Source organism: Myotis nattereri, assembly GCF_964212035.1.
Source record: "Myotis nattereri genome assembly, chromosome: 2".
NCBI lineage: Eukaryota > Metazoa > Chordata > Mammalia > Chiroptera > Vespertilionidae > Myotis > Myotis nattereri.
The window spans coordinates 103,071,317-103,094,803 of record NC_138076.1 but is presented as its reverse complement, the minus strand read 5'-3'; the positions used below and the strand labels follow the sequence as shown (position 1 = coordinate 103,094,803).

Genomic DNA, 23,487 nt, shown 5'->3' with positions numbered 1-23,487 from the left:
GGACCCCACCCGTGTATGAATTCGTGCACCGGGCCTCTAGTATTATAATAACTAGGTGTGGTGCTGGATGGGTGCGGGATTTATTGGGATGATCACATAGTAAGTTGTGTAATATCTGGTCACTGGAGTGTACAAAAAATAATAATATCATAAAGTATAAATTACTTTAAAAAGCCTTATAGACATGAGGGTATATAAGGCAGAAACCCCACCCCACTTGCTCTTCAGAGGGGTTTATAGCCCATCTGCACTGCATAAGCCAGATGTATAGGTTTGCTTGCCTCGCTTCTTTAATAAACGTGCATGCTTTAATTTTTTTTAAATAAATTCACTTTAAAACAACACAATCAGGGCCTCTCCTTTAAATTCATTTATATGAGCATGACAAGAATTGAGGTGGAGACAGCCCTCTCCCTCTGACTCATGGGACTGCCAGATAACACCTCTCCCAAGTCTGTAAAAGGTGCCTGTAACACTACCTGCATATTAGGGACCAGGAGACTAGGCTTGCAGGGCTTGGAATCAGGATGAACCAGGACAGTGGGTGGGGGTGGGAGGTGGAGAGTGTTAACCAAACCCTGGCGGCCACGCCCCCTGCCACCCACGCTCCCAACCGCCCTGTCCTCTAGCTCCACCTTCTCCTTTCGCTGTCGCCAGCGCCCGCCCCGCAGCAGCCGGACGGAAATGGGGGCGCCGGAACAGGCCCTGGACCGCGCCCACTAGAGGGCGTGCGCGGTGGCGGCAGGGAGCGAATCCCCTCGCCCTCGCGAGTCCCAGCCGAGCGGCGGTCGGCACTAGTGGGCCACAGCCTGCGGGGTAGTCGCGCGAGAGTCGGCGGCCGAGGTCAGAGGTGAGCGAGCCGCTTCCCGAATAGCGTTACGTCGCTTTCCGGAGGCCGGAAAAGGAAGACGGTGTCCCCGGAGACTCGGGCCAAGCTGAGGCAGCCACCGTCCCAGCGGCCACCTTCGTTGACTTTCACGATGCCACGAAGCACGCTCTTCACTTTAGTTTGACTTTTGGGTTCCAGTTACAGGTATTTTGAAGCGCAGTAATTTCACGTAGCGCTACTTTGGGGGCGGGTTTCTTGGTGTCCATATTGAATAAAGGCTGTTCCTTCGCTTTTGAGTTGCGGCGTATTGCAGGTAAAGCCTAAGTTGTTACAAAAGCTCGAACAGTTGGAGGAAACTCGGGTCTATCACAGAAATCGATGGAATCGATTGTGATGTGACAATTGTATTAATTACTGGTTCTCGCCATGGTTACCGGGAGTTGAGAAACGATCTTGGTGAATAACTGCCCCTGGAAGCCATCCCCCGGAACCACCGTGTGGGAGGGACTGTATTTCTCTGAATACAATACATGAAATACAAAATGTTTAGCATGATTTTCCAAGTTAAATTAAGTACAGTACGGTGGTTTAATAACCATGATGTAAACTTACAGCAAAATTAAGAAAAAAGTTATGTTAATCTGAACAGAATCGGGTCTTTATTTTAAATGCTTTGCTTTTAAAAATCTAAAAACAGAAGCTGGGTTGACTGGCCTGAAGGTTGTAAGATTTAGTAGAAAGAGTCTAAAATTAAAAATTGTTAGTGATCTGAATTCCACTAGTGTGACCTTGGGAAAGTCACTGGTTCTGAGTGCCTTATTCTATAAAGACGAGGATTACAAGGGTTTTCTCAGACTTCCAGTATAACGTAAGAATGTTTAGTTTGTAAGTGATAGTAATTGGTTTTTGTCTATAATACTTAAATAATTTAAAGTCACTAAGCCTTCCTCACCCCATTCCCCCAGTTTAGTGACAAGAGATCTAATTTTACACTTGATGTTAGCCAAAAGACTGAGAAGCTATTAGAGATCTAATTTTACATTTTGTCTGTATGTATAGTATTTCATCTTTAGATTCATTGGTCAAATTTTTCATCTTGACCTGAATTCATATTAAATCTCAAACTCTTTAAGAGTAGGATTAATGTCTTAATCATTTTTTAGTGATTATTCCTAGTTTGGGTCGTTTTTTCCCTCCACCTCCACTCTACCTGTCTCCCCCCCCCCCCCCCCCCCGCCCCTTTTAATAAACCTAAACTGGCAAAACCTAAGCTTTGGATTCACCAAAACAAGCCAAAAGAATTTTACATGGAAAATACTATTTTCTGAAATTTGAAGATGTGCTTTTAGTTTACCTGTATAGACAGACAGACATGGGTTACAAGGAATTAGGTAAAGAATTTGATTGAAAGTAAGCCTTATTTATTTAGCATCACTCTCAGAGCAGACATACAGCAGTGGACTTTAACTCTGACAGCACCTTTGAATCACTTGGGGAATTCCAAAAATGTTGATCCCTGGGCCCTACTCCAGACCAGTTAATGAAACTCACTGGAGGGTGATACATGGGTATTCCATTTTTTTAAAGCTCCTGAGGTTACTGTGTTTTGCAGCCAGAATGAGAACCCTTGTGTTAAATGCGATTCTTCAGGAGTGTATCCAGTTTGCTTGAGGGACTGTAGCTGCATCTGGAAAATGTAGCCTTTAGGGTATTTGGGGGAATTATCAGCAGATATGATGAAAGTATGATTTGTAAAGTGAACTGTAGAGCAATCAAGGCCAGTGGAAAGGTGGTTACTAGAGAAACCAATGAGACCAGTAACAGTGAACTTTTATTCTTTTTTTTTTAAAATATATTTTATTGATTTTTTACAGAGAGGAAGGGAGAGAGAGAGAGAGTTAGAAACATCGATGAGAGAGAAACATCGATCAGCTGCCTCCTGCACATCTCCCACTGGGGATGTGCTCGCAACCCAGGTACATGCCCTTGACCAGAATCAAACCTGGGACCCTTCAGTCCGCAGGCCGACGCTCTATCCACTGAGCCAAACCGGTTTCGGCAATTCTTTTCTCTCCTGGCTATTAAATATTTTTGAAGAAAGTAATCATTTTAACTTGCAAACTGTATTTTGCCCTACCTAGTTAAAAGTGTACTTTTCAACCGTGAATGGATAGATTGTGGCACATGAATTTCATTATTGCTGATTATTAAAAAGTGTGTTAGAAAAACACATATCTCAAATAATGTTTCTTATTACTTACTAAATTATATCATTTCTCTTATTAGCTTTATGTTAATATGGGGGTTTTGGTTTTGCTTTTACAGTGCTATATAATTTATATTAAAGGCATGGTTTTCACCCTACTTCATCAACGCAGTTAAATTTTCATTTTGGACCCCTATTTTATACTACAATGGTAAGCTACAGCTCAGTATGTTATTTATGTTTTAGATTGTTCTCTTTCTTTTATTTCCATAAAAATATCTATTATAGATATAGAAATCCTCTTGTAATCTGTTCAAGTTTCCTAACTGAGAAATTACTTAGTAATTACATGCAAAATTTTCTCCACAAAATAGGGGGCTCATCTCAATTCTGTGTTAAAATTATTACATCCAGGTTATACAGATAATCCACCTGTCTTTATCTTTATGAAACATTAAGTAATACGTACTTCTATTTATCATAGTCCAAATCATTGGCAAGGAAGATGGGTATAAATATGATAGTTTTGGGGGTTTCTCATATTTTAAAGTTTCTCTTAATTTAGATTAAAAAAAATTTAAACGAATGTAATGTGCTTACTGTAAATAACATTTAAGAACATCAGTTTTAGTCTTCTAATGGCACATTTCTGTTCACTGACTTACAGTCACTAAACATATGTAGGGTTTAACTTTTGTAACTAAAAATTAAAAACAAAGGGGGGAAAAACACTTTCTAATGTTTAAATAACAGAATAAATAAACACTGACCATGTTGAATTAGCCTCAGAAAACATTTGTCTCCCTTCTTCCTTGGGATCTTGCTTCTCTACCCCTGCTCTATTAGAGACAAGTAGAGCAGTTGCAGTGAGGTTCACACCTTGCTTTATATTTTGTATTAGCTAATCATTTCTTTCTAAAGTATTTGAAGAAGGTAGTATATAAATGATGTTTGTATTTATGGATATAGTTATATCTCACTAAATTTTTTGAAGTTTTGATTTCAGAAGTGAAATATTTACTTGAGAAGATTTACTATTTTAAATTGTCCTAGAGTGTATGTTTGACTATGTTTATTATAATTCTTTTATATAAATTTTAAGGTTTTGTGACCAAATAATTAAAAGAGCCTTATGTATTTGTCAAGTATATATATCCAGAATGATGTTTTTGTGCTGGAAAATGTTTTATACTCAGGAATGTCATCTTGCCCAGTTTTGTTGGGAATCTGACCCTCATAAGATTTTTAAAATAAATTGCGAAACATTTATTATAACTGAATCTTTTGAAAGTATATATTTCACTTATTACATTTTAGGTGTTTGATAATGTGGATTGTTTTTTATTGCAGTCTAAATTAAAAGGCCAGCTATTTTTGTAATCATTTGATTTCTTCTTCCTTAGGACTAGGGTGGCAGGATCACTTAAACCTTTCCATGATTTCCAAAGTCTGGCAATATTTATTCTCCCTTTACCCTTTTGGGTTTTGGTGGATGCTGAGAGATTTTACCCCATGCAACTTGGTAGATTGAATTGTTGGAGTCTACAAAATAAAAGAGAACATTTTAGATCCTTGTAAATAAAAAAATGAAAGTTCTGTGCCTCTCAGTCATTAAAAATGACTATCATTGTGAATGAAAAATACAGTAACCCTGTGCAGTACCCAAACCACAAAACTAGGAATAGAAATCACTGGCGGTATATTTGCTTAATTTTGTTTAAAACCTAGTACTTTTTTATTTTTTTTTATCCTTAAAAAGAAACTTTACAGATAGGAAAGATAGAAATTATTTTCTCATTTTTCCCTCTTACCTTAAAATAAGGGTCTCCAAATAACAGATGAAGGATGGGAACCAACTAGTAGATCTTAAATTGTACATGTACTAATAATACTATATTTTATCAACTCTAAGGTACATTCATTCTCTTTTACATTTTAATATTTCTGAATTGAGGATGAATCTACAATCAATGACATCTTACAATTATAACTGATAGCACATTTTTTTAAATGTTACCTACATTAATGATGTGTGCTTATAGTTGATAGTATCTTAAAGTTGTTGAAATATGATAATTAGCCATTATTTATTGAATTCTACTAGGCACTGACCTAAAAACATGTTAAAGACTCTGCATTAATATATTAGGACTTTCTAAGTTGATGATAGGTATCAACATAGTAAGCACCCCCAATTTTCAGGATTCTTAGAAGATTAGGAGAGTTTAGTCTTTGCTTTACTTGAATTGCATACTTGATGTCCAATATATTTTACTGAATGGTGCTCTTAGAATGTTGAAGAAGCTAAAGTTTATAAAATGGTAGTAGTTACTATATCCAGCCCATTACCCTGTATCAGTCTCATGCCGTGGCCAAAGAAAGCTATTTTAGTATTTATCTAATTTGTTGTCATAATCAGGTGCCTAAGACTGCCATATTTTTTTCTTTATAATATACTAGACACCCAGTGCACAAATTTGTGCGTGGGTGGGGTCCCTCAGCCTGACTGGCCCAATTGGGGCCATTGGGGCCGCGGGAGGTTAACTGGCTGGGGAAAGGGCTGCAGGAGGTTAACCAGCTGGCTTGATTGGGGCCGGTTGGCTGGCCAGGGGGAGGGACCGTGGGAGGTTGGCTGTGGGAGCGCACTTACACCAGGGAGCAGCTTCTGCATTGAGCGCGTGCCCCTGGTGGTCAGTGTGCATCATAGCGACCGGTTGACTGGTGGTTTGGTCATTCGGTTGCTTAGGTTTTTACATATATAGATATTGAGCATACAGTGGGGGATGTGGGGGAGAGAAAAGGAAATATATTAGACTTATTTTAGAAAATTAAACTTACTTAATTACAGATGTTACATGTATATTATTATTTTTTGTGAAAATAGCTAACATTGCCAAATACACTATTTACTTTTTTACAGCAACAAGCTTTAGAACTAGCTTTGGATCGTGCAGAGGTAAGATGTGACTAAGTTATGTATTGACATAGTATTGACATTAATTGACAAAACTGTTTTAAGAGATTTTTGTCTGATGTCAAAGGAATACATGAATATCATTTTAGGGCAAATATGCAAATTTTCTATAAATATGTATAAATATATAAATATATGTAAATATATAAATACGGGGCAATGTTTGAATCAACTGTTACTTGAAGTTCTCAGTTAATGCTATAGAATAAAAATTAAATAATACTTCAGTATAAATATTATTTAAACAGACATAGAATTTCTAAAATCATGTTTTCCTATTTTGACAAGTTTTCTGATTGCTCAATTGAAGGGGGAAATAAAGTCCTTGCAATTGGATATGCTCTGCTTATTCTGAACAACCATAAAATATACTGAGAATATTTCTGAGTTGTGAAATCACATTTGCTTATAGCATTGAAATATTATGCTAAATTTTAGTGCAGTTTAAATTTTACTTATTTATAACATAGTTAAACTATTTAGAAGTTAAATAGGTTTTCTTACAATGTATAATTTAATAGGAATCAGAGACTTGAGTGACTGAATAGCCTTTTTAGCCTTACATGTGTTTTAAACATACTTAAAACAGTGTTCCTTCACTAAGTAAAAGGCAAGCTATTTCATAAACTTTTCTTTTTTAGTATGTCATTGAAAGTGCCCGACAGAGACCTCCTAAAAGGAAATACTTATCTAGTGGAAGGTATGAATACTTCATTAATTGATGACTTTAGATTCATTGAAATGTGATGAGAGCCACCATTTATTGCATTCTAAATAGGCAGTACTAGAGATGTTATATTATAGGTACTTTGCATATATTAAAACTTTCTTAGTTGATGTTAGCCATGTCCACTTCACCTCCAATCTTTGGGAATTTGGGGATGGGGAGGATGAGAAAATTTGATAACATTTATTTTATAATGATTATATTCACATTTTTTATATTGTCTTTATTAAATTTTAGAAAATCTGTATTTCAAAAACTTTATGACTTATATATTGAAGAATGTGAAAAAGAGCCTGAGGTTAAGGTAAGTATACTTTTTTTATATTATTACGGCTTTTGAAATGTAGAGGGGGAAAAACTGTAGAGGAAGAGGGTAATTTGAAAGGGTTACATTTGAAGCAGATATTTATATTTTTGTGAATGAGCTAACATCTTTTCCAGCCAAATTCTAGCCAGTTTTACAGCTGACTCAGAGCTCCGGCTAAAAGGTAGAGATCACATGCTTAGGCTAAAAGGTAGAGATCACCTGCTTAGGTAGGAGATGGGAACAGTGTATACTGAGTAACAGAATATCCCATTGGTAAATCAGAAGAAGTATACTAGTATATTGTGTGGGGCAAAAGGAGGTTTACAGTTCCAAGTAAGTGAAACAGAGTTTATTCTTATACATTATTACTTACTAGCTGTATTATTTTCCATATGAACAATTGTAAATCTATTGCCCTACCCTGTGTATTCTTTATTTATGTGTGTGTGTGTGTGTGTGTGTGTATCCTATCTAATAAAAGAGAAACATGGTAATTAGCTGTACCTCTGCTACCCTTCCCATTGGCTAATCAGGGCGATATGCAAATTAATTGCCAGCCAAGATGGCGGCTGGCAGCCAGGCAGCTTGAAGCGAACATGAGGCTTGCTTGCTTCAGTGACAGAGGACTCCATCATTTCCCGCCTGCCTTGCCGGCCTTTGAGCTTGCAGTTTGAAACATTGTAACAAATATAGAAGCTAAACAAAACCCCAGAAACCTGCTTTCAGCCAGCCGGGATCTCAGAGCTGGAGTTGAAACAATGTTTCGATTATAGAACCCAAACAAACCAGATACCTGCTTTCAGCAGCCAAGGCCTAAGAGCTGGAGCCAAGCCTCAGAGCTAAAGCTGGCCCAGAATAATAAAAAAAAAAAGATAAAAAGGAGTGGTTGGGAGCTTCAGTCACCCGCCAGCCTGAAAACAGCCCTCAGCCCCTCACCCAGACTGGCCAGGCACCCCAGTGGGGACCCCCACCCTGATCCAGGACACCCTTCAGGGCAAACCAGCCGGCCCCCACCCGTGCACCAGGCCTCTATCCTATATAGTGAAAGGGTAATATGCCTCCCAGCACTGGGATCAGCGGAGCCGAGAGGCCTCCCTTGCCCGGGATCAGCGTGACAGGGGGCAGTGCCCAAATCCCCTGATCGCCCTGCGGCTCTGTGACAGGTGGCGGGACCACAACCTCCCTATCCGCCGTGCTCTGTTCGTGACAGGGGAAGGTGCCCCAACCCCCTGATCAGCCCTTCTCTGTGCCTAATACGGGGGAGCTCCCCAACCCGCTGATTGCCCTGCGGCTCTGTGTGTGACAGGGTGCGACGCCCCAACCCCCTGATCGGCCCTGCTCTGTGGGTGATAGAGGGCAACGCCCCAACCTCCCCCCCCCCAATGGGCCCTGCTCTGTGAGTGACAGGGGGTGGCATCGCAACCTCCCCATCGACCCTGCCTTGAGTGTGATAGGGGGCGATGCCCCAACCCCCCAATCGGCCCTACCCTGAGCGTGACTGAGGGTGGCATCGCAACCTCCCGATCTGCCCTGCTCTGTGCATGACGGGGCTGGCGCCCCAACTCCCCAATTAGCCCTGCTGTGAGCCCGACCAGGGGCTGCACCTAGGGATTTGGCCTGCTCTCTGCCACCCGGGAGTGGGCCTAACCCAGCAGGTCGTTATCTCCCGAGGGGTCCCAGACTACGAGAGGGCACAGGCCTGGCTGAGGGACCCACTCCTCCCCCCCGAGTGCACAAATTTTTGTGCACCAGGCCTCTCGTATTTATATATATATATATATATATATATATATATATATATATACACATACATATACATATATATAAAAAATTGATATCAGAGAGGAAGGGAGAGGGAGAGAGAGAAACATTAATGATGAGACAGAATCATTGATCAGCTGCCTCCTGCACCCCTCTTACTGGGGATTAAGCCCTACTGCGGATGTGCCCTTCACTGGAATCAAACCTGAGACCATTCAGTCCATAGGTCAACACTCTGTCCACTGAGCCAAACTGGTTAGGCCCCACCCTGTATATTCTTTGTTTCTTTTCCCTTCTGAGAAAGCATTTAATGACTGAAGACAGGAGGAAAGTAACTTGTTTTCCTCATGGTATTTGTACTGGAAAGTTAGAGCTAATATAGGGCATGTAGAAAATTCAGTTGTGGCAATAAAAGGTGAATTTGGTCACAAAATTAGTTCATGGCCAGGTTAAATTAATTTTTTTAATTTAACATAAAAATATGGGCAGTTGAAATGTAATAAAAAATTGATACCTTGATATTTATTGTGCTCTTAAGTTGTAAGGACCTTAAAGGGCTTTGGGAGCTTCTGTTATCTGTCCATTTAAAAATGAGTATCATTTTACCATTTAGGTTAAAAAAAAATCAGTGGAATTCCCAGTGCCTAACCTTTGAAATCTTCACATTAGGAGAAAAATGATTATTAAACTATAAATAAATCTTACAGTAAGTTTTGCATAAGTTTTGTTGAGGTATAATTGATGTATAATAAATTTTACATTAATAAAATAATATAAATACACATTTTATAATTTTTGACATGTATACACCCATAAAACTATCACGATAATCAATTTAATGAACATTATCTTCACCTCAGAGACAGAACTAAGATAAGAGAGATATATAAAGATTCTATATTAGGATTGGCAACCATTGTCCACCAGCCAAATCTGGTTTACTGTGTATTTTGTAAATAACGTTGTATTGGAATCCAGCCACCACCTATTGGCTTATGATATCTTTTCTATGGCTGATTTTACAATGCAATGACAGACCTGAGCAACACAGGCCATATGGCCCTCAAGCCTGAAGATACTGCTTGTCCTTTAAGAAATTTTCTGTCCTCTGATATGTATGTTCACTCCAGAACTACATGGGAACCAACTTGTTTTGTTTTTGTTTTTAAATTGAGGCTGGGGTTGGGGGTAGGTGGGGGGAGGGGGGGGGGAGGAAGAGAGAGAGAGAGAAAGAGAGAAAAAGAGAGAAAGAAGGATCAATTGCATCCCACATACACCCTGACCGATGATTGAATCTGCAATCTGGGTATGTGCCCTGCCTGGGAATCAAACCCAGCATGGGATGCCACTCCAGCCAACTTAGCCACACCATTCATGAACCAACCGGTTATCTTGAAGAGTATGCATATTGTCAAAATTTATCTAACTATTCTGTCTAATGTCAGATTGTGAGGTTTTTTTCAACATTTGAAAAGACTTTAAAATTTTAGTAACCTTAGTCGTTATTTTTTATATCAAAGTGGTTAAAAGTTATTTTGCCACTTTTTCAAATTTGAAAATGCAGTGTTTTGAGTCTGTGGTGACAACAGATCAAGAATTTATAATTACTTTCTGCATATGACTATAAATTTTTAATATATGATACTCAAAACATGTTTTTTGAGATCATGTAAAAATAAATATTCTATTGACTGATATCTTTCGCAAATAAGATTTCATGGCAGGAATTGTTTATGTGTAATTGGGCTTTATTTTAAGTCATGTACATTTCTAAAATAATGGATTTTGAAATATGCATATTATATTTTCTAATGGATTTTTTTCTTTGCTTTTTAAAAATTTTTAAATTTTAATTTTTTTTAGAGAGAAGAAGGGAGAGAGAGAGAGAGAGAAACATTGATTTGTTGTTCCACTTATTTGTGCATTCATCGGTTAATTCTTGTATGTGCCCTAACCAGGATCAAACCTGCAACCTTAGTGTATTGGGACAATTTTCTAACCAACTGAGCTAGGTGGCTAGGACTCTGATGGATTTCTCTCTAACAAAGTGGTTTCTAAGGAGTAGTTAAATTGAATTTACAGAAAATTGCTTTAATTGCCCACTTCCTCTTAACAATTAGGTATTTTTTAGTTTAACATTCAATAAATTTGAGCTGTTGAACTTGTATAAATCTAATTTAGGTCATAAAATATTTAAGAAATGTGCTCCTGTAACAGTACAACCAAAGAGAATGCCCCAAGTTCTTCATTTGTTTATATAGAATTATTTCACTTTTTTTGTTTTATAGATCACTGTTTTTTTCTTTGTGATATAAATTAATTTGCACAAAACAGCAATAGAAAATTAAGTTTACATAGATGTTATGTACTTGGCAACTATAGTGTTTGTGACTCTTCCCTATGTATTCAGCATCATATTGTGGAATGAGCTCTAAGAGATTAATTCAGGTCTGCTTTTGTTAAATCATAGTATTTTTTGGTAAGATTATGCTGGATTATTTTCATGAGCTCTGCTTATTTTTAAAGCAGAAATTAAGAAGAAATGTGAACTTGTTAGAGAAGCTTGTCATGCAAGAGACATTGTCATGCTTAGTGGTCAACCTGTACCCAGGAAATGAGGGATATTCTTTGATGCTCAGGGGGAAAAATGGATCAGGTAAGAACCTCCAGAGGGCAGCAGCCACAAAAGTCCCTCTGCCTGGCAGAATGTGCTGTCTTTTTCTTTTAATATATTTTTATTTATTTCAGAGAGGAAGAGAAAGGGAGAGGGAGAGATAGAAACATCAATAAGAGAGAATCATCAATGGGCTGCTTCCTGCACGCCCCTTACTGGGGATCAATCCTGGAACCTGGGCATGTACCCTCACCTGGAATTGAACTGTGACCTCCTGGTTCATAGGTTGATGTTCAACCGCTGAGCCATGCCACCTGGGCAGATGTGCTGTCCTTTAGAAGGATTTTCTTAACCTGGTAAATGGTCTGTCCTTCAGATCAGTGATGACATGATGAAAGAAGACTTTGATCCCAACTTTTCCTCTATATTTTGTTAGAATATTAGAAATTATCTCTAATATGATTAACCTTCCTGAAATATGCATTTGAGGAGTGTTTTTTTGGCGGGGGGGGGCGGGGAGAACTTCAGATTTTATTCTTGGTGCAGTGGAAGCCACTGAAAAGTGTTTTTTTTCCCCTATTTTTTAATTGTATTTTATTGTTCAAAGTATTATATATGTCTCCCCCCCACCCCCCCATCGACCCCTCCCCGGCCACTCCCATCCCCCAGGACAAGCCCCCGCTACCCCAGTGTCCAGGTACATTGGTTATGCTAGTATGCATGCATGCAAGTCCTTTAGTTGATCTCTTACCCCTTCCCTCCCCCTGCCTTCCCTCTGAGGTTGGACGGTCTGTTCCGTGTTTGAGGATTGTTCTGATTGAGACAGGTCATTGTAGTTAAATTGTAAAAGATGTAATTTAAAAATGTCAAAACCCTTTCATTCAATTGCTGTTAATATTTTAAGATAGCATAAGGTGTTTTAAGTTATGTTTTTCTTCTACAGTTTGAATATACTGAATCTGAAACTTTAAAAATTAGGCAGACTTATTGCCTTTTGAGTAATTTACATATGTTAACATTTTATTTTAGTGTGAATATGAAAATAGAGTTTTAAAATATATATAATCTTAGATTTCATTAAAGGGCCATCACAAATTTTGGTATGGTGATATTATGAGTTCTACAAGGAACTCACCTGGTTAAGTGTTGATAATTGTAAAATGTTACACCAAGAGAATTTTGTTCTGTAATGACCATTTTTCACATTAGGTACCAAATTATCACTGATTTCCAGATTAGATTAAGCAGTCTTCAATGACTTTTCAGTTATTAGACATTGGAATTTTGTCATATTCTAATTATTGTACTGCTGGTCATAATTTGTATTTTGATTGTTATGCTAGATGTTTTCCCATGCTAGATGTTATGCTAGGTGGTTTTCTCCTTTCTGATCTAAAATTCTTTTTTCTTTTAAACTATGTTTTTACTGATTTTAGAGAGAGAGGAAGGGAGAAGGATAGAGAGATAGAAACATCAATTGGCTGCTTCCTGCACACCTGCACTGGGAATGGAGCCAGCAACCTGGCAGGGAATCCAACTGGTGACCTCTTGGTTTTTGTTCAATGCTTAACCACTGAGCCATACTGGCCAGGCACCCTAATCTAAAATTCAAGTCTTTTAGCAATATGTAAAGTGATTCTTTTATAAGACATGCAGAAAGAAGGCCTTTAGGAGAGCCTTTTGGCTTTATTCTCTTTGGATTTCTTTTTTAGAAAACTCATTTAAATTATGCACCCAGCCTCATACTTTTCAGAAACTTTTTTTTTTAAATTAAGATTCTGAGACCATTCGACTGCCTTATGAAGAAGGGGAATTGCTTGAATACTTGGATGCAGAAGAATTGCCTCCTATCTTGGTTGATCTCCTAGAAAAATCTCAGGTGCAAATTTTTTCTTTTAAACATGTCCTTAGATTTGTCAACTATATTGTTTTATAATAAAGGATATTTATTTGTATTCTCAACAGTGCTTAGGACATGAAATGAAACATTATCAGAAACAATATGAAAATTGGTTTATTGTGGCTTATGTATCCTTTAGGCTACACTGAAATGTGTAGATTTAGTTGATTCTTTTATAATTGCTATGAAAATTAGCTCATCCCCAGGAAATCTCCCTTTAACTTCAATAAATAAATTATGGAAGAAACCACTTATTCTCTTGGCTTCACCCCAGCCATATTCTGTTCTTTACTGAGGAAAAGGAAGCCATCAGATGAGTGCTAGGAGATGTTTTCTTCCTAGCACTAGTTTACCAGCATCTCCACATCTCTGTCCCCACTTTCTGCCTGCCTTCCTATTGAAATGGATGAAGTAAGCTGCTCCTAAGGCATCTCCTCCTTTTTTTTTTCTGGATCCTCCTCCTTTTCAGTGGCTTGCTACTATGACCTTGCTCCCTCTCTTCTATCATCTGTTCTCTCTCTTTTAGTTAAAAAAAAAATACGGGCATATTAGTATTATCTCTTAACTTGAAAAATCCTTTTCTGTTTGCATCTGAATTGGTCTCTTTGCAAAACTCAGTGCAGATGACTACTTCCCTCTTGAAATAACTTTCTTTTGGCTTCTGAGACATCACATTTGTGGTTGTCCTCTTTTCTCTGTAATGCTTCAGTCATCTTTGCTGTTAACTCTTCCACCCATAAATATGTTTGATTTTGGGTTCATTCCTAGGCACTGTATTCTTTAGTAACACTCTCTCCATGGTTGATTTCAACCAGCTTTATGAAATTTAAAATGACATTTAATTTCTTGCTTATCTCTCTCACAGTTACCATTCCAAACACATATTTACTAGGATATGTAATAAGCTCTTTAACTTAACATGACAAAACACAACTTTTTATTTTACCTCCTAAACCAGTTTTGTTGCCAGTATTTTGAATCTTTAAAGGGTTACCCTACTCTTACCTTTTACACCTAGCTCAATATGCAAATATCAACTGTATCTTGAAAATATATGGTTATGACCTGCTGTAGTTACTTTGCTAAACTTCCTGCTTTCATATTAGAACCCGAGAAATAAATTTTCCAGAGATTAAGCTTACAAAACAAAAACAAAAAGAGGTCCCTGCTTGAAGTTCTGTAGTGTCCTCTCAATGCACAAAACCCCTGCCGCCTTCTTCACATTCTGATTCTCATTTCTACTCATTACACTCCAGTCATGTGTGCCTTTTTTCCAAACTAAAACACCAAGCTTATTGATCTGCTATTCTTTCTGTCTGGAGTGATCTATTCCACATACCTGGCATTGTTGCGATTCAGATCTCTGCTGAAACATCACTTCTTCAGAGAGGTGTTTATCTCGGCAAACAATCTAAATTAGCCCCTTCCTGTTTTATTTCCTTTGTAGTATTCATCACTGTCTAAAATTATTTTATTTTTTTACATGTTTATTACCTGTCTTCCCACACTGAGAACAAGTGTTGTCTCACCACTGTATCTGTGAAGCTTTTTGGATAGTGCCTGGTACATAGTTCATATTGTAGTAACTCAATAAATATTTGTTAAAAAGCATAACAGATAGCATGGAGGCCCAGTTCCCACTTAAAATCTGAATGGGAGAAAAAACAATACTGTGAGTGATTGACAAGTGATAATTAGAAAGATTTAAGCCATAAAGGCTCTTTGGACTTAGAAAAAGGACTAGGAAACTATTTTTAACAGAATATTATTTTAATTTATAGTTTGCTTTCTTCCTTTTATTAATAAAGACCGCTGGAAATTTTAGCAAATAATAGCAATTTTATCTCTAAGCTGAAACTCTAACAGGGTTGATGGACAATACTGAAAAAATGAGCAAAGTATAACTGAGCCAATTAACAGCAATTTCAATGATCTGTAATATAAATACAAATACCAAAAGTCAGTCTATAACTAGAAATCATTTTAAATTGCTTCTTGGGTCAGAGTAATGAACAGGAAATAGTTCCTTTTAAAGGGTTTATGTATGTAGTGGTAAACCCTCCAAGAAAAGCTGTTTAGGAGTATGTTAGGGAACAGAAACACTGCATGAGAGTGTAAAGAATCAGAAACATTCAATATAAACCCACTTATTTAGGCTTTTGAAAAAGGACATTTACTCAAGTATTTTCACTTAAAACAGGTTAATATTTTTCATTGTGGATGTGTCATAGCAGAAATACGTGACTACAGGCAGTCCAGCAATATGAAATCTCCAGGTTACCAAAGTAAGCACATTCTCTTACGTCCAACAATGCAGGTAAGGCATGTTTAAGAAGTATTATTTAGAATTTATTTGAAAAATTTTTATTAAATGTCTTCATATGTTTGTATGCCTATACATTAATGTGTTTTTAAATTTTTTATTTGTTCTAGACTTTAATCTGTGATGTACATTCAATAACAAGTGATAACCATAAATGGACCCAGGTTAGTTGTGTTGTTTTTAAATCCCATACAGGCAAAATAGAGGATAAAACGACACTTATCATTAAGTTAAGCGAAGGATACTTTCTGCTCATAATTTTATTCATGTGTAAAGTTTGGGATTTCTTTTTTTTTTTTTTTAAATATATTTTATTGATTTTCTACAGAGAGGAAGGGAGAGAGATAGAGAGTTAGAAACATCGATGAGAGAGAAACATCGATCAGCCACCTCCTGCACACCTCCCACTGGGGATGTACCCGCAACCAAGGTACATGCCCTTGACCAGAATCGAACCCGGGACCCCTCAGTCCGATGCGCTATCCACTGAGCCAAACCAGTCAGGGCAAGTTTGGGATTTCTTTATAAGCTTTAGAAGTTAAGGGTCTCTGTATGTGTAGTAATACCTCAAGGAACTAAAACAGTTTAATCCCATTTGCTTTAGGACATGGTGAAATAGGGTCAGGTTGACTTTATCTGCCCAATGTGAAACTTAGTTTTTTAAACCCCTCTCAAAGAAAAGAAAGATGTTTTGTTTGTACAGTGGTTATAAATAGATACTGATTTTCTATCATCTAGGATTCTAAAACAGGCTTAGTCTGTCTTTACCATTCATAGTGGGATACTCTTGCTCCTGAGAATAGCCAGTACCCCTCCAGTGCTGGCTCAATATATCTGAAAGGCCCACTCACAGGAATGTTCACTTATTTCTCTGCTGCTATAGAGAGAAATAGTTACTAAACCAAAGAAAATATCAATAATTAGAATTATTTAATCTATGAAAATATTATAAAGTAAGATTCAGTTTATCAATAACTATCAAGTGTTGTGTTATACTTTCGGACTATAATCTTTCTGTTTAAAACAAAACATTAAAAACATTAAAAGAATATTCAAAAAAAACTCGTTGGGTACCACTGAAGGTTGTAAGGGCATTAGTTTCTTACACTGAAAATTGATAAATAAATCGACAAACTATAGTATTTATTCTGTTTTTCTGTAGGATTTATACATTAGATAGCCCAATAGTAACTAAAGGTAATTCTTCTTTAGAACAATTTCAGCTAATAGCTACAAAAGAAATGATAGACTTGAAAATATCATCACTTGGCTATCTTAATTAAATAATGAATTTAGACAGCTGAAATTTTCAGATTTGAAAAAAACCATTAGATTATAGGTTAATAGGAATTTTTATAATGGAGTGATCTGACTAAACCCACTGGTCTAAAAGTAGGATAATCATTGTGTATGTCCTGGTGTGATGCCTGAAAAGGTACACAATAATACCAATGAACTCTTGTCTAAAAATATAGAACCTGAATTAAGTCTCTCCTCTACATCTAACAGTTATAGAGAATTTAGGGAATAAAAGAAATTAATGGCAAGATGAAGCAACCAGCGAGATTCAGTTAAAAATGGTATCATGGGGAAGGAAGTGGTCAAATCCAACAAATCAGTTATGTTAGAAAAAAAATGTTATCATTACAGAATAAAAGAAAGATGTTTAAGAGAGAAAAACTAAAATACAATGTGTAGGTCTTATTTGAGTTCCAATTCAAACAAACCAATTAAAAATACATTTTTGAGATAATGGGAATTTTGTAGACTGGATATTAGTAGCCCTTATCAGTTAACAGTGCACGCTGAAGTGTTTTCAGGTGAAATAATAGTGTCAGAGATGTATTTTAAATTATTCCAGCAAAACAAAAACAAAAAAATTTAGAGGGGCAAGTAGTTAAATAAAATTGGGTGTTGGTACATCCTATATACTCTTTGGAATTATGTATGTAGGGTTTACATAGTATTAGTGTAGTCATCTATACTAATAAAAGGGTAATATGCTAATTAGACTGGGAGACCTTCCGGACAAAGCCATGGTGGCAGGGCCGAGGCAGAGACGGTTAGGGGTGATCAGGCCAGGAGGGGAGGGCAGTTGGGGGCGAGCAGACCAGCAAGGGGGACCAGTTGGGGGTGAGCATGTTGGCGGGAGGGCGGCAGTTGGGGGCGAGCTGGCTGGCAGGCAGAGTGATTAGGGCAATCAAGCAGGCAGGCAGGTGAGCGATTGGGAGCCAGTGGTCTCAGATTGCGAGAGGGCTGGCCAATCGGACAGCCCCTGAGGGGTCCCAAATAGGAGAGAGTGCAGGCTGGGCTGAAGGACACCCCCAACCCCATGCATGAATTTTGTGTACCGGACCACTCGTCTATAAATATATATATATATACACATACACACATACATATACATATACATATGCATATATATATATATATATGTATATATATCCTATCTAATAAAAGAGAAACATGGTAATTAGCCGTACGTCCGCTACCCTTCCCATTGGCTGATCAGGGCAATATGCAAATTAACTGCCAGCCAAGATGGCGGCCAGCAGCCAGGCTACTGACACGAACAGGAGGCTTGCTTGCTTCAGTGACGGAGGACTCCAACATTCTCCGCCTGTCGCTGCTGGGCTTTGAGCTGTTAAGAAACATTGTTACAAATATAGAAGCTAAACAAAACCCCAGAAACCTGTTTTCAGTCAGCCAGGATCTCAGAGCTGGAGTCGCAACAAAGTTTCAAATACAGAAAGTAAACAAAGCCAGAAACCTGCTTTCAGCAGTGAGGTCGCACAGCTAAAGCCGGCTCTCAGCTCCAGTGACAGCCATAAATCCAAGAATAAAAAAAAAAGGAAAAAAGGAGCGGTTGGGAGCTTCAGTCACCCACCAGACTGAAAATGGCCCTCAGCCCCTCACCCAGACTGGCCAGCACCCCAGTGGGGACCCCCACCATGAAGGGGGTGTGACCAGATGCAAACAGCCATCATCGCCTCATCCAGGCTGGCCAGGCACCCAAGCGGGACCCCCACCCTGATCCAGGACACCCTTCAGGCCAAACCAGCCAGCCCCCACCTGTGCACCAGGCCTCTATCCTATATAGTAAAAGGGTAATATGCCTCCCAGCACCGGGATCAGCGGAGCCGAGAGGCCTCCTGGCCCCTGGAGCAGCGTGACGGGGCAGCACCCAAACCCCCTGATCACCCTGCGGCTCTGTGTGTGACGGGGTGGGGCCACAACCTCTCTATCCGCCGTGCTCTGTTCGTGACAGAGGAAGGCGCCCCAACCCCCTGATCGGCCCTGCTCTGTGCCTGATAGGGGGGAGCTCCCCAAGCCCCTGATCGGCCCTGCCCTGAGTGTGATAGTGGCACCGCCCCATCCCCCTGATCGGCCCTGCTCTTAGGGTGATAGAGGGCAGCGCCCCAACCGCCCCCCACGGGCCCTGCTCTGTGTGTGATGGGGTAGAGCCATAACCTCCCCATCAGCCCTGCCCTGAGTGTGACAGGGTGCGGCGCCCCAACCCCCTGATCTGCCCTGCTCTGTGTGTGACAGTGTACGGAGCCCCAACCCCCCTGATGGGCCCTGCTCTGTGAGTGACAGGGGGCAGCGCCCCAACCCCCTGATTGGCCCTGCTCTGTGCGTGACAGGGTGGCGCCACAACCTCCCCATCCACCCTGCCTTGAGTGTGACGGGGCGGTGCCCCAACCCCCCAATCGGCCCTACCCTGAGCCTGACTGAGGTGGCATTCCAACCTCCCAATCCACCCTGCTCTGTGCATGACAGGGGGCGGCGCCCCAACTCCCCAATCAGCCCTGCTCTGAGCCCGACCAGGGGCTGCACCTAGGGATTGGGCCTGCCCTCTGTCACCCGGGAGCAGGCCTAAGCCAGCAGGTCATTATCTCCCGAGGGGTCCCAGACTATGAGAGGGCACAGGCCGGGCTGAGGGACCCCCCCCAAGTTCACAAATTTTTGTTCACTGGGCCTCTAATATATATATGTGTGTGTCTGTGTATGTGTGTGTATATATATATATATATATATATATATATATATATATATATATATATACACACACACACACACACACACACACACACACATACATACACACACACGCCAAGCGACTGGAACAGTGGAATGACCAGAACAACCAGTTGCTATGATGTGCAATATGGTGGCCAATTGCCGCCCCCCAACTTCCCGTGGCCCCACCCCCAGCTGGCCCCACCCCCAATCGGCTCCCCCAACCCTAATTGGGGGCATTGCCAGCTGGCCAACCACCCACGACCCCTCCCCTCAGCCAGCCTGGCCCCAATGAGCCCCCATTAGGGTGGGCTGGCCGGACCTCACCCGTGCACGAATTTGTGCACTGGGCCTCTAGTTTTTTTATAATGAAATGAGGCTGAGTATATAATTGGGTCTATTACTTCCTAGTTATTACAAATGCTCTGATCCCATCTTGATCACCCTATAAGCTTTGTAGAAGAGGATTTTAACTGTTTTGTTCACTACTTTATCCCCCACTCCTAGAACAACGCCTAACACATAGTAGGTGTTCAGTAAATATTTGCTGGATTAAGGAAAAGCATCCTTACAATTTGACCACTTTGTATACTGTACTGATTACTGAATTTCTATTAGTAGTTTCATTATGATGTCAAGTTCCTGAAGTTTACCCACTGAATTAGAACTTGAAATAATATATTTTCTGTAATCCTTAGCAGAGCTCAGAGGAATATATTCTAGATTAAGTGATATGTTTGATTTGAAAATCTTAAGTTTGGTACTGACATGTGCTCTTACACATTTCAGGAAGACAAACTTTTGCTTGAGAGCCAACTGATCCTAGCTACAACTGAACCACTGTGTCTAGATCCTTCTATAGCTGTAACATGTACTGCAAATAGATTGCTCTATAACAAGCAGAAGATGAACACACACCCAATGAAACGGTAATTACCTTTTTGGAAAGTAAACCAAAAGATGTGCCTAAATAAGTAGCCCTAAATTTTGCTATTTCTGGTACCTTATCCCTCTCAAAGTATGTAAGTGCTGTGTATTTGTTTTTTAAATAGGATTTTTAATTGCTTTGTATTACTTTCTTTGTGTATTATAAGTTTCTTAATACTTTTGGTTTTGTATTGAAGTGATGCATTCTTTGTATTTTTTTAAAATATATTTTTATTGATTATATTTATTTCAGAGAGGAAGGGAGAGGGGGAGAGAGATAGACACATCAATGATGAGAGAGAATCATTGATCTGCTGCCTCCTGCACACCTCCCACTGGGGATTGAGCCTGCAACCCAGGCAGTGTGCCCTTACTGGGAATCGAACCACGACCTCCTGGTTCATAATGTCGATGTTCAGGCACTGAACCATGCTGGTGAGGCTGTATTCTTTTGAAGAACAAAATCTCTATAAGTTTAGAGTCTATTCACCAAAACGATAAAGACATTTATGAACAGAAATAATTACTTTTTTTTTACTTCCTAATCTCTAGTAACCAGTTTAAATTTTGTTAATATTACTTTTAAAGAAACGATAAAAAATTTATTTTGAGATATAGAAAAATACAGTTTTAGAAGTCAGTTTATAACTAAATGCTTTTTTATAACATGGTAATTTATCTTTAAATGTTTTATTTCTTCTTAATAAAACTAATGCATATAAATTTGGACTGCAGTTATAATTGGTTCATCATTAAGTTCTCTTTACATAACTGTTTGAGTTGCCCATTTTGGATCTTCACCAAATTTGAAGGAGCTTAAAACACCTATGCATTTTCTAAATCATTGACTTATTATTGAAATAAGATATGCTGAGGAAATGATATGTCTTTAGAAATAATGAAATAAAGCTATATTGGATCTGTCAGAAGCCCTAAAGAGTCTCCTTGTATTCTTGTCCACATCTCTTCATGCCCAATGCCATTACGTTGGTCCAGGCCACCATAATCATCATAGCTTCTATAATAAGCTCTTTCCTGATTGATTTTCCTGCTTTCACCTCTGATCCCTTCTGGTCTATTCGTTATGTAAGCAAGCCAGAGTAATCTTAAAACATCAAAGCAGATCATGCTACCACTTGTCTAAATTTACCTAAAAGCATTCCATCACTCGTACTAAATCTAAACACATTATCATTGATCTGTAAGGCCTTGTTCTCTGACCTCATCTCCTATGTGGACCCTGATGCACCTATCTTTTCTGCTTTTAAAACAAAATAAGTTTGTTTCTATCTCAGCACCTTTTAAAATTCTTTCTACTTCAAATACTAATATCCTAATTTTGTATAGCTGGTTCCTTGTCATTCATGTCTCCCGTCACATTTCATTTCTTCAGTCTTTTCCTTCTCTAATATTGCCTTTCTTGTCTCTTACTTCAATATCCTGTTTTTCTGCTACTGCTTATTGCTATCTGAAATGATTTTACCTGTTTATACCTGAATGTCTATCTTCCACACTGGACTGTCAGCTCCATGGTTGCAGGAATTTTGTTTGTCTTGTTCATTTTTATTTCACTGGTGCCTAGGACCATGCTTGGCAAGTGGTGGTATTCTACAGATACTTGTGATTTAATTACATATTTAATGCTTACTTATTTAAACCCATATTTATTCTGAATTTCTTTTATTAGCTTAGTTTATTTCAAATCTCTTAATATTTCAGGTGTTTCAAGAGGTATTCCAGGTCCTCTCTGAATCGACAGCAGGATCTGTCTCATTGTCCACCTCCTCAGCTAAAGTTACTTGATTTCTTACAAAAAAGAAAGGAAAGAAAAGTAGGTCAGCATTATGACCTCAAAATTTCTAAAGCAGGAAATGTAAGTAGTATATTTTTAAAATGAAGCTTATTGTTATGCCAAAAGCCTTGCCTTATTTTGAATTTTCAGAATCTTTATACTGTTTTTAATTTTTCAGTGTGTAGATATGTGGAAAAGGAGTCCCTGTAACTTGACTGTACCTTCTGAAGTGGATGTAAGTTGATTCATGAATTTCACTTATTTTTATATAAGGTTCCTAAGTTTAATTAATAGTAGCTTATACTTTGGGCAAACAAAGAATCTTACTTTTTTTTAAAAAACAAAATAATGAATTGTTCTTTAAACAAGCTGCTCAGTTTTAGAAGGTATATTCTTCTTTTACATTTACTTGTGTAATAAGACTGTAACTCCTTAATATAGGTCTGTGTTTAGAGCAGGAATAATAACCAAAGAATTTTAAATCATGGGAAAAGTTGATACATATTATATAATATGCATAAAATGCCTCTTTTTGTTTTTAATATTTTATCATAATTTTCTAGCAATGCTTCTTCCTCAAACTGGGTAAATTTAAAAATTAACAATATTAGAGCAGTGGCCAAGATGAGGAACCTTGGGTGGTATTCTTTGGTGGTCTATAATATGCATGATCAAAGACAGGAAAGGGATCTTCTGATGTCTCTAGTTATTTTATTTTCCTATTCCTTTCTCCTGGATTTTTTATTATTTACTCAACTTTTTATAATTGGTTAGTTATTTTAACAGATGTTTGTTCTTCTGCATTCTTTCCAAGCTAACACATGTACTATTCTTATTATCTACTAGAGGCCTGGTGCATGAAATTCGTGCACTTGGAAGATCCCTCAGCCCGGCCTGTGCCCTCTTGCAGTCCGGGAGCCCTCAGGGGATGTCCGACTCCATGGGGAGCGGGCCTAAACCAGAAGTCAGACATCCTTAGTGCTGCCATGGAGGCAGGAGAACCTCCTGCCACTGCCGCTGCGCTCACCAGCCGTGAGCCCGGCTTCTGGCTGAGCAGTTCTCCCCTGTGGGAACACACTGACCACCAGGGGGCAGCTCCTGAGTTGA

At 38.8% G+C, this 23,487-nt stretch overlaps 1 protein-coding gene across 1 annotated transcript in view; it reads left to right on the top strand.

Annotated features, from left to right (window-relative positions):
* Positions 1–676: 676 nt before the first annotated feature.
* Positions 677–23,487, top strand: part of SUPT20H (SPT20 homolog, SAGA complex component) — a 50,595-nt gene continuing 27,784 nt past the window's right edge. Inside the window, exons 1-12 of the mRNA XM_081083479.1 lie at positions 677–1,033; positions 3,155–3,246; positions 5,956–5,991; positions 6,651–6,709; positions 6,974–7,040; positions 11,331–11,460; positions 13,194–13,297; positions 15,519–15,635; positions 15,752–15,805; positions 20,451–20,590; positions 22,308–22,461; positions 22,559–22,615. Of these exons, the coding sequence (XP_080939605.1) occupies positions 3,244–3,246; positions 5,956–5,991; positions 6,651–6,709; positions 6,974–7,040; positions 11,331–11,460; positions 13,194–13,297; positions 15,519–15,635; positions 15,752–15,805; positions 20,451–20,590; positions 22,308–22,461; positions 22,559–22,615 (921 nt within the window). The 5' untranslated portion in view covers positions 677–1,033; positions 3,155–3,243. The remainder of the gene's footprint in view (positions 1,034–3,154; positions 3,247–5,955; positions 5,992–6,650; positions 6,710–6,973; positions 7,041–11,330; positions 11,461–13,193; positions 13,298–15,518; positions 15,636–15,751; positions 15,806–20,450; positions 20,591–22,307; positions 22,462–22,558; positions 22,616–23,487) is intronic.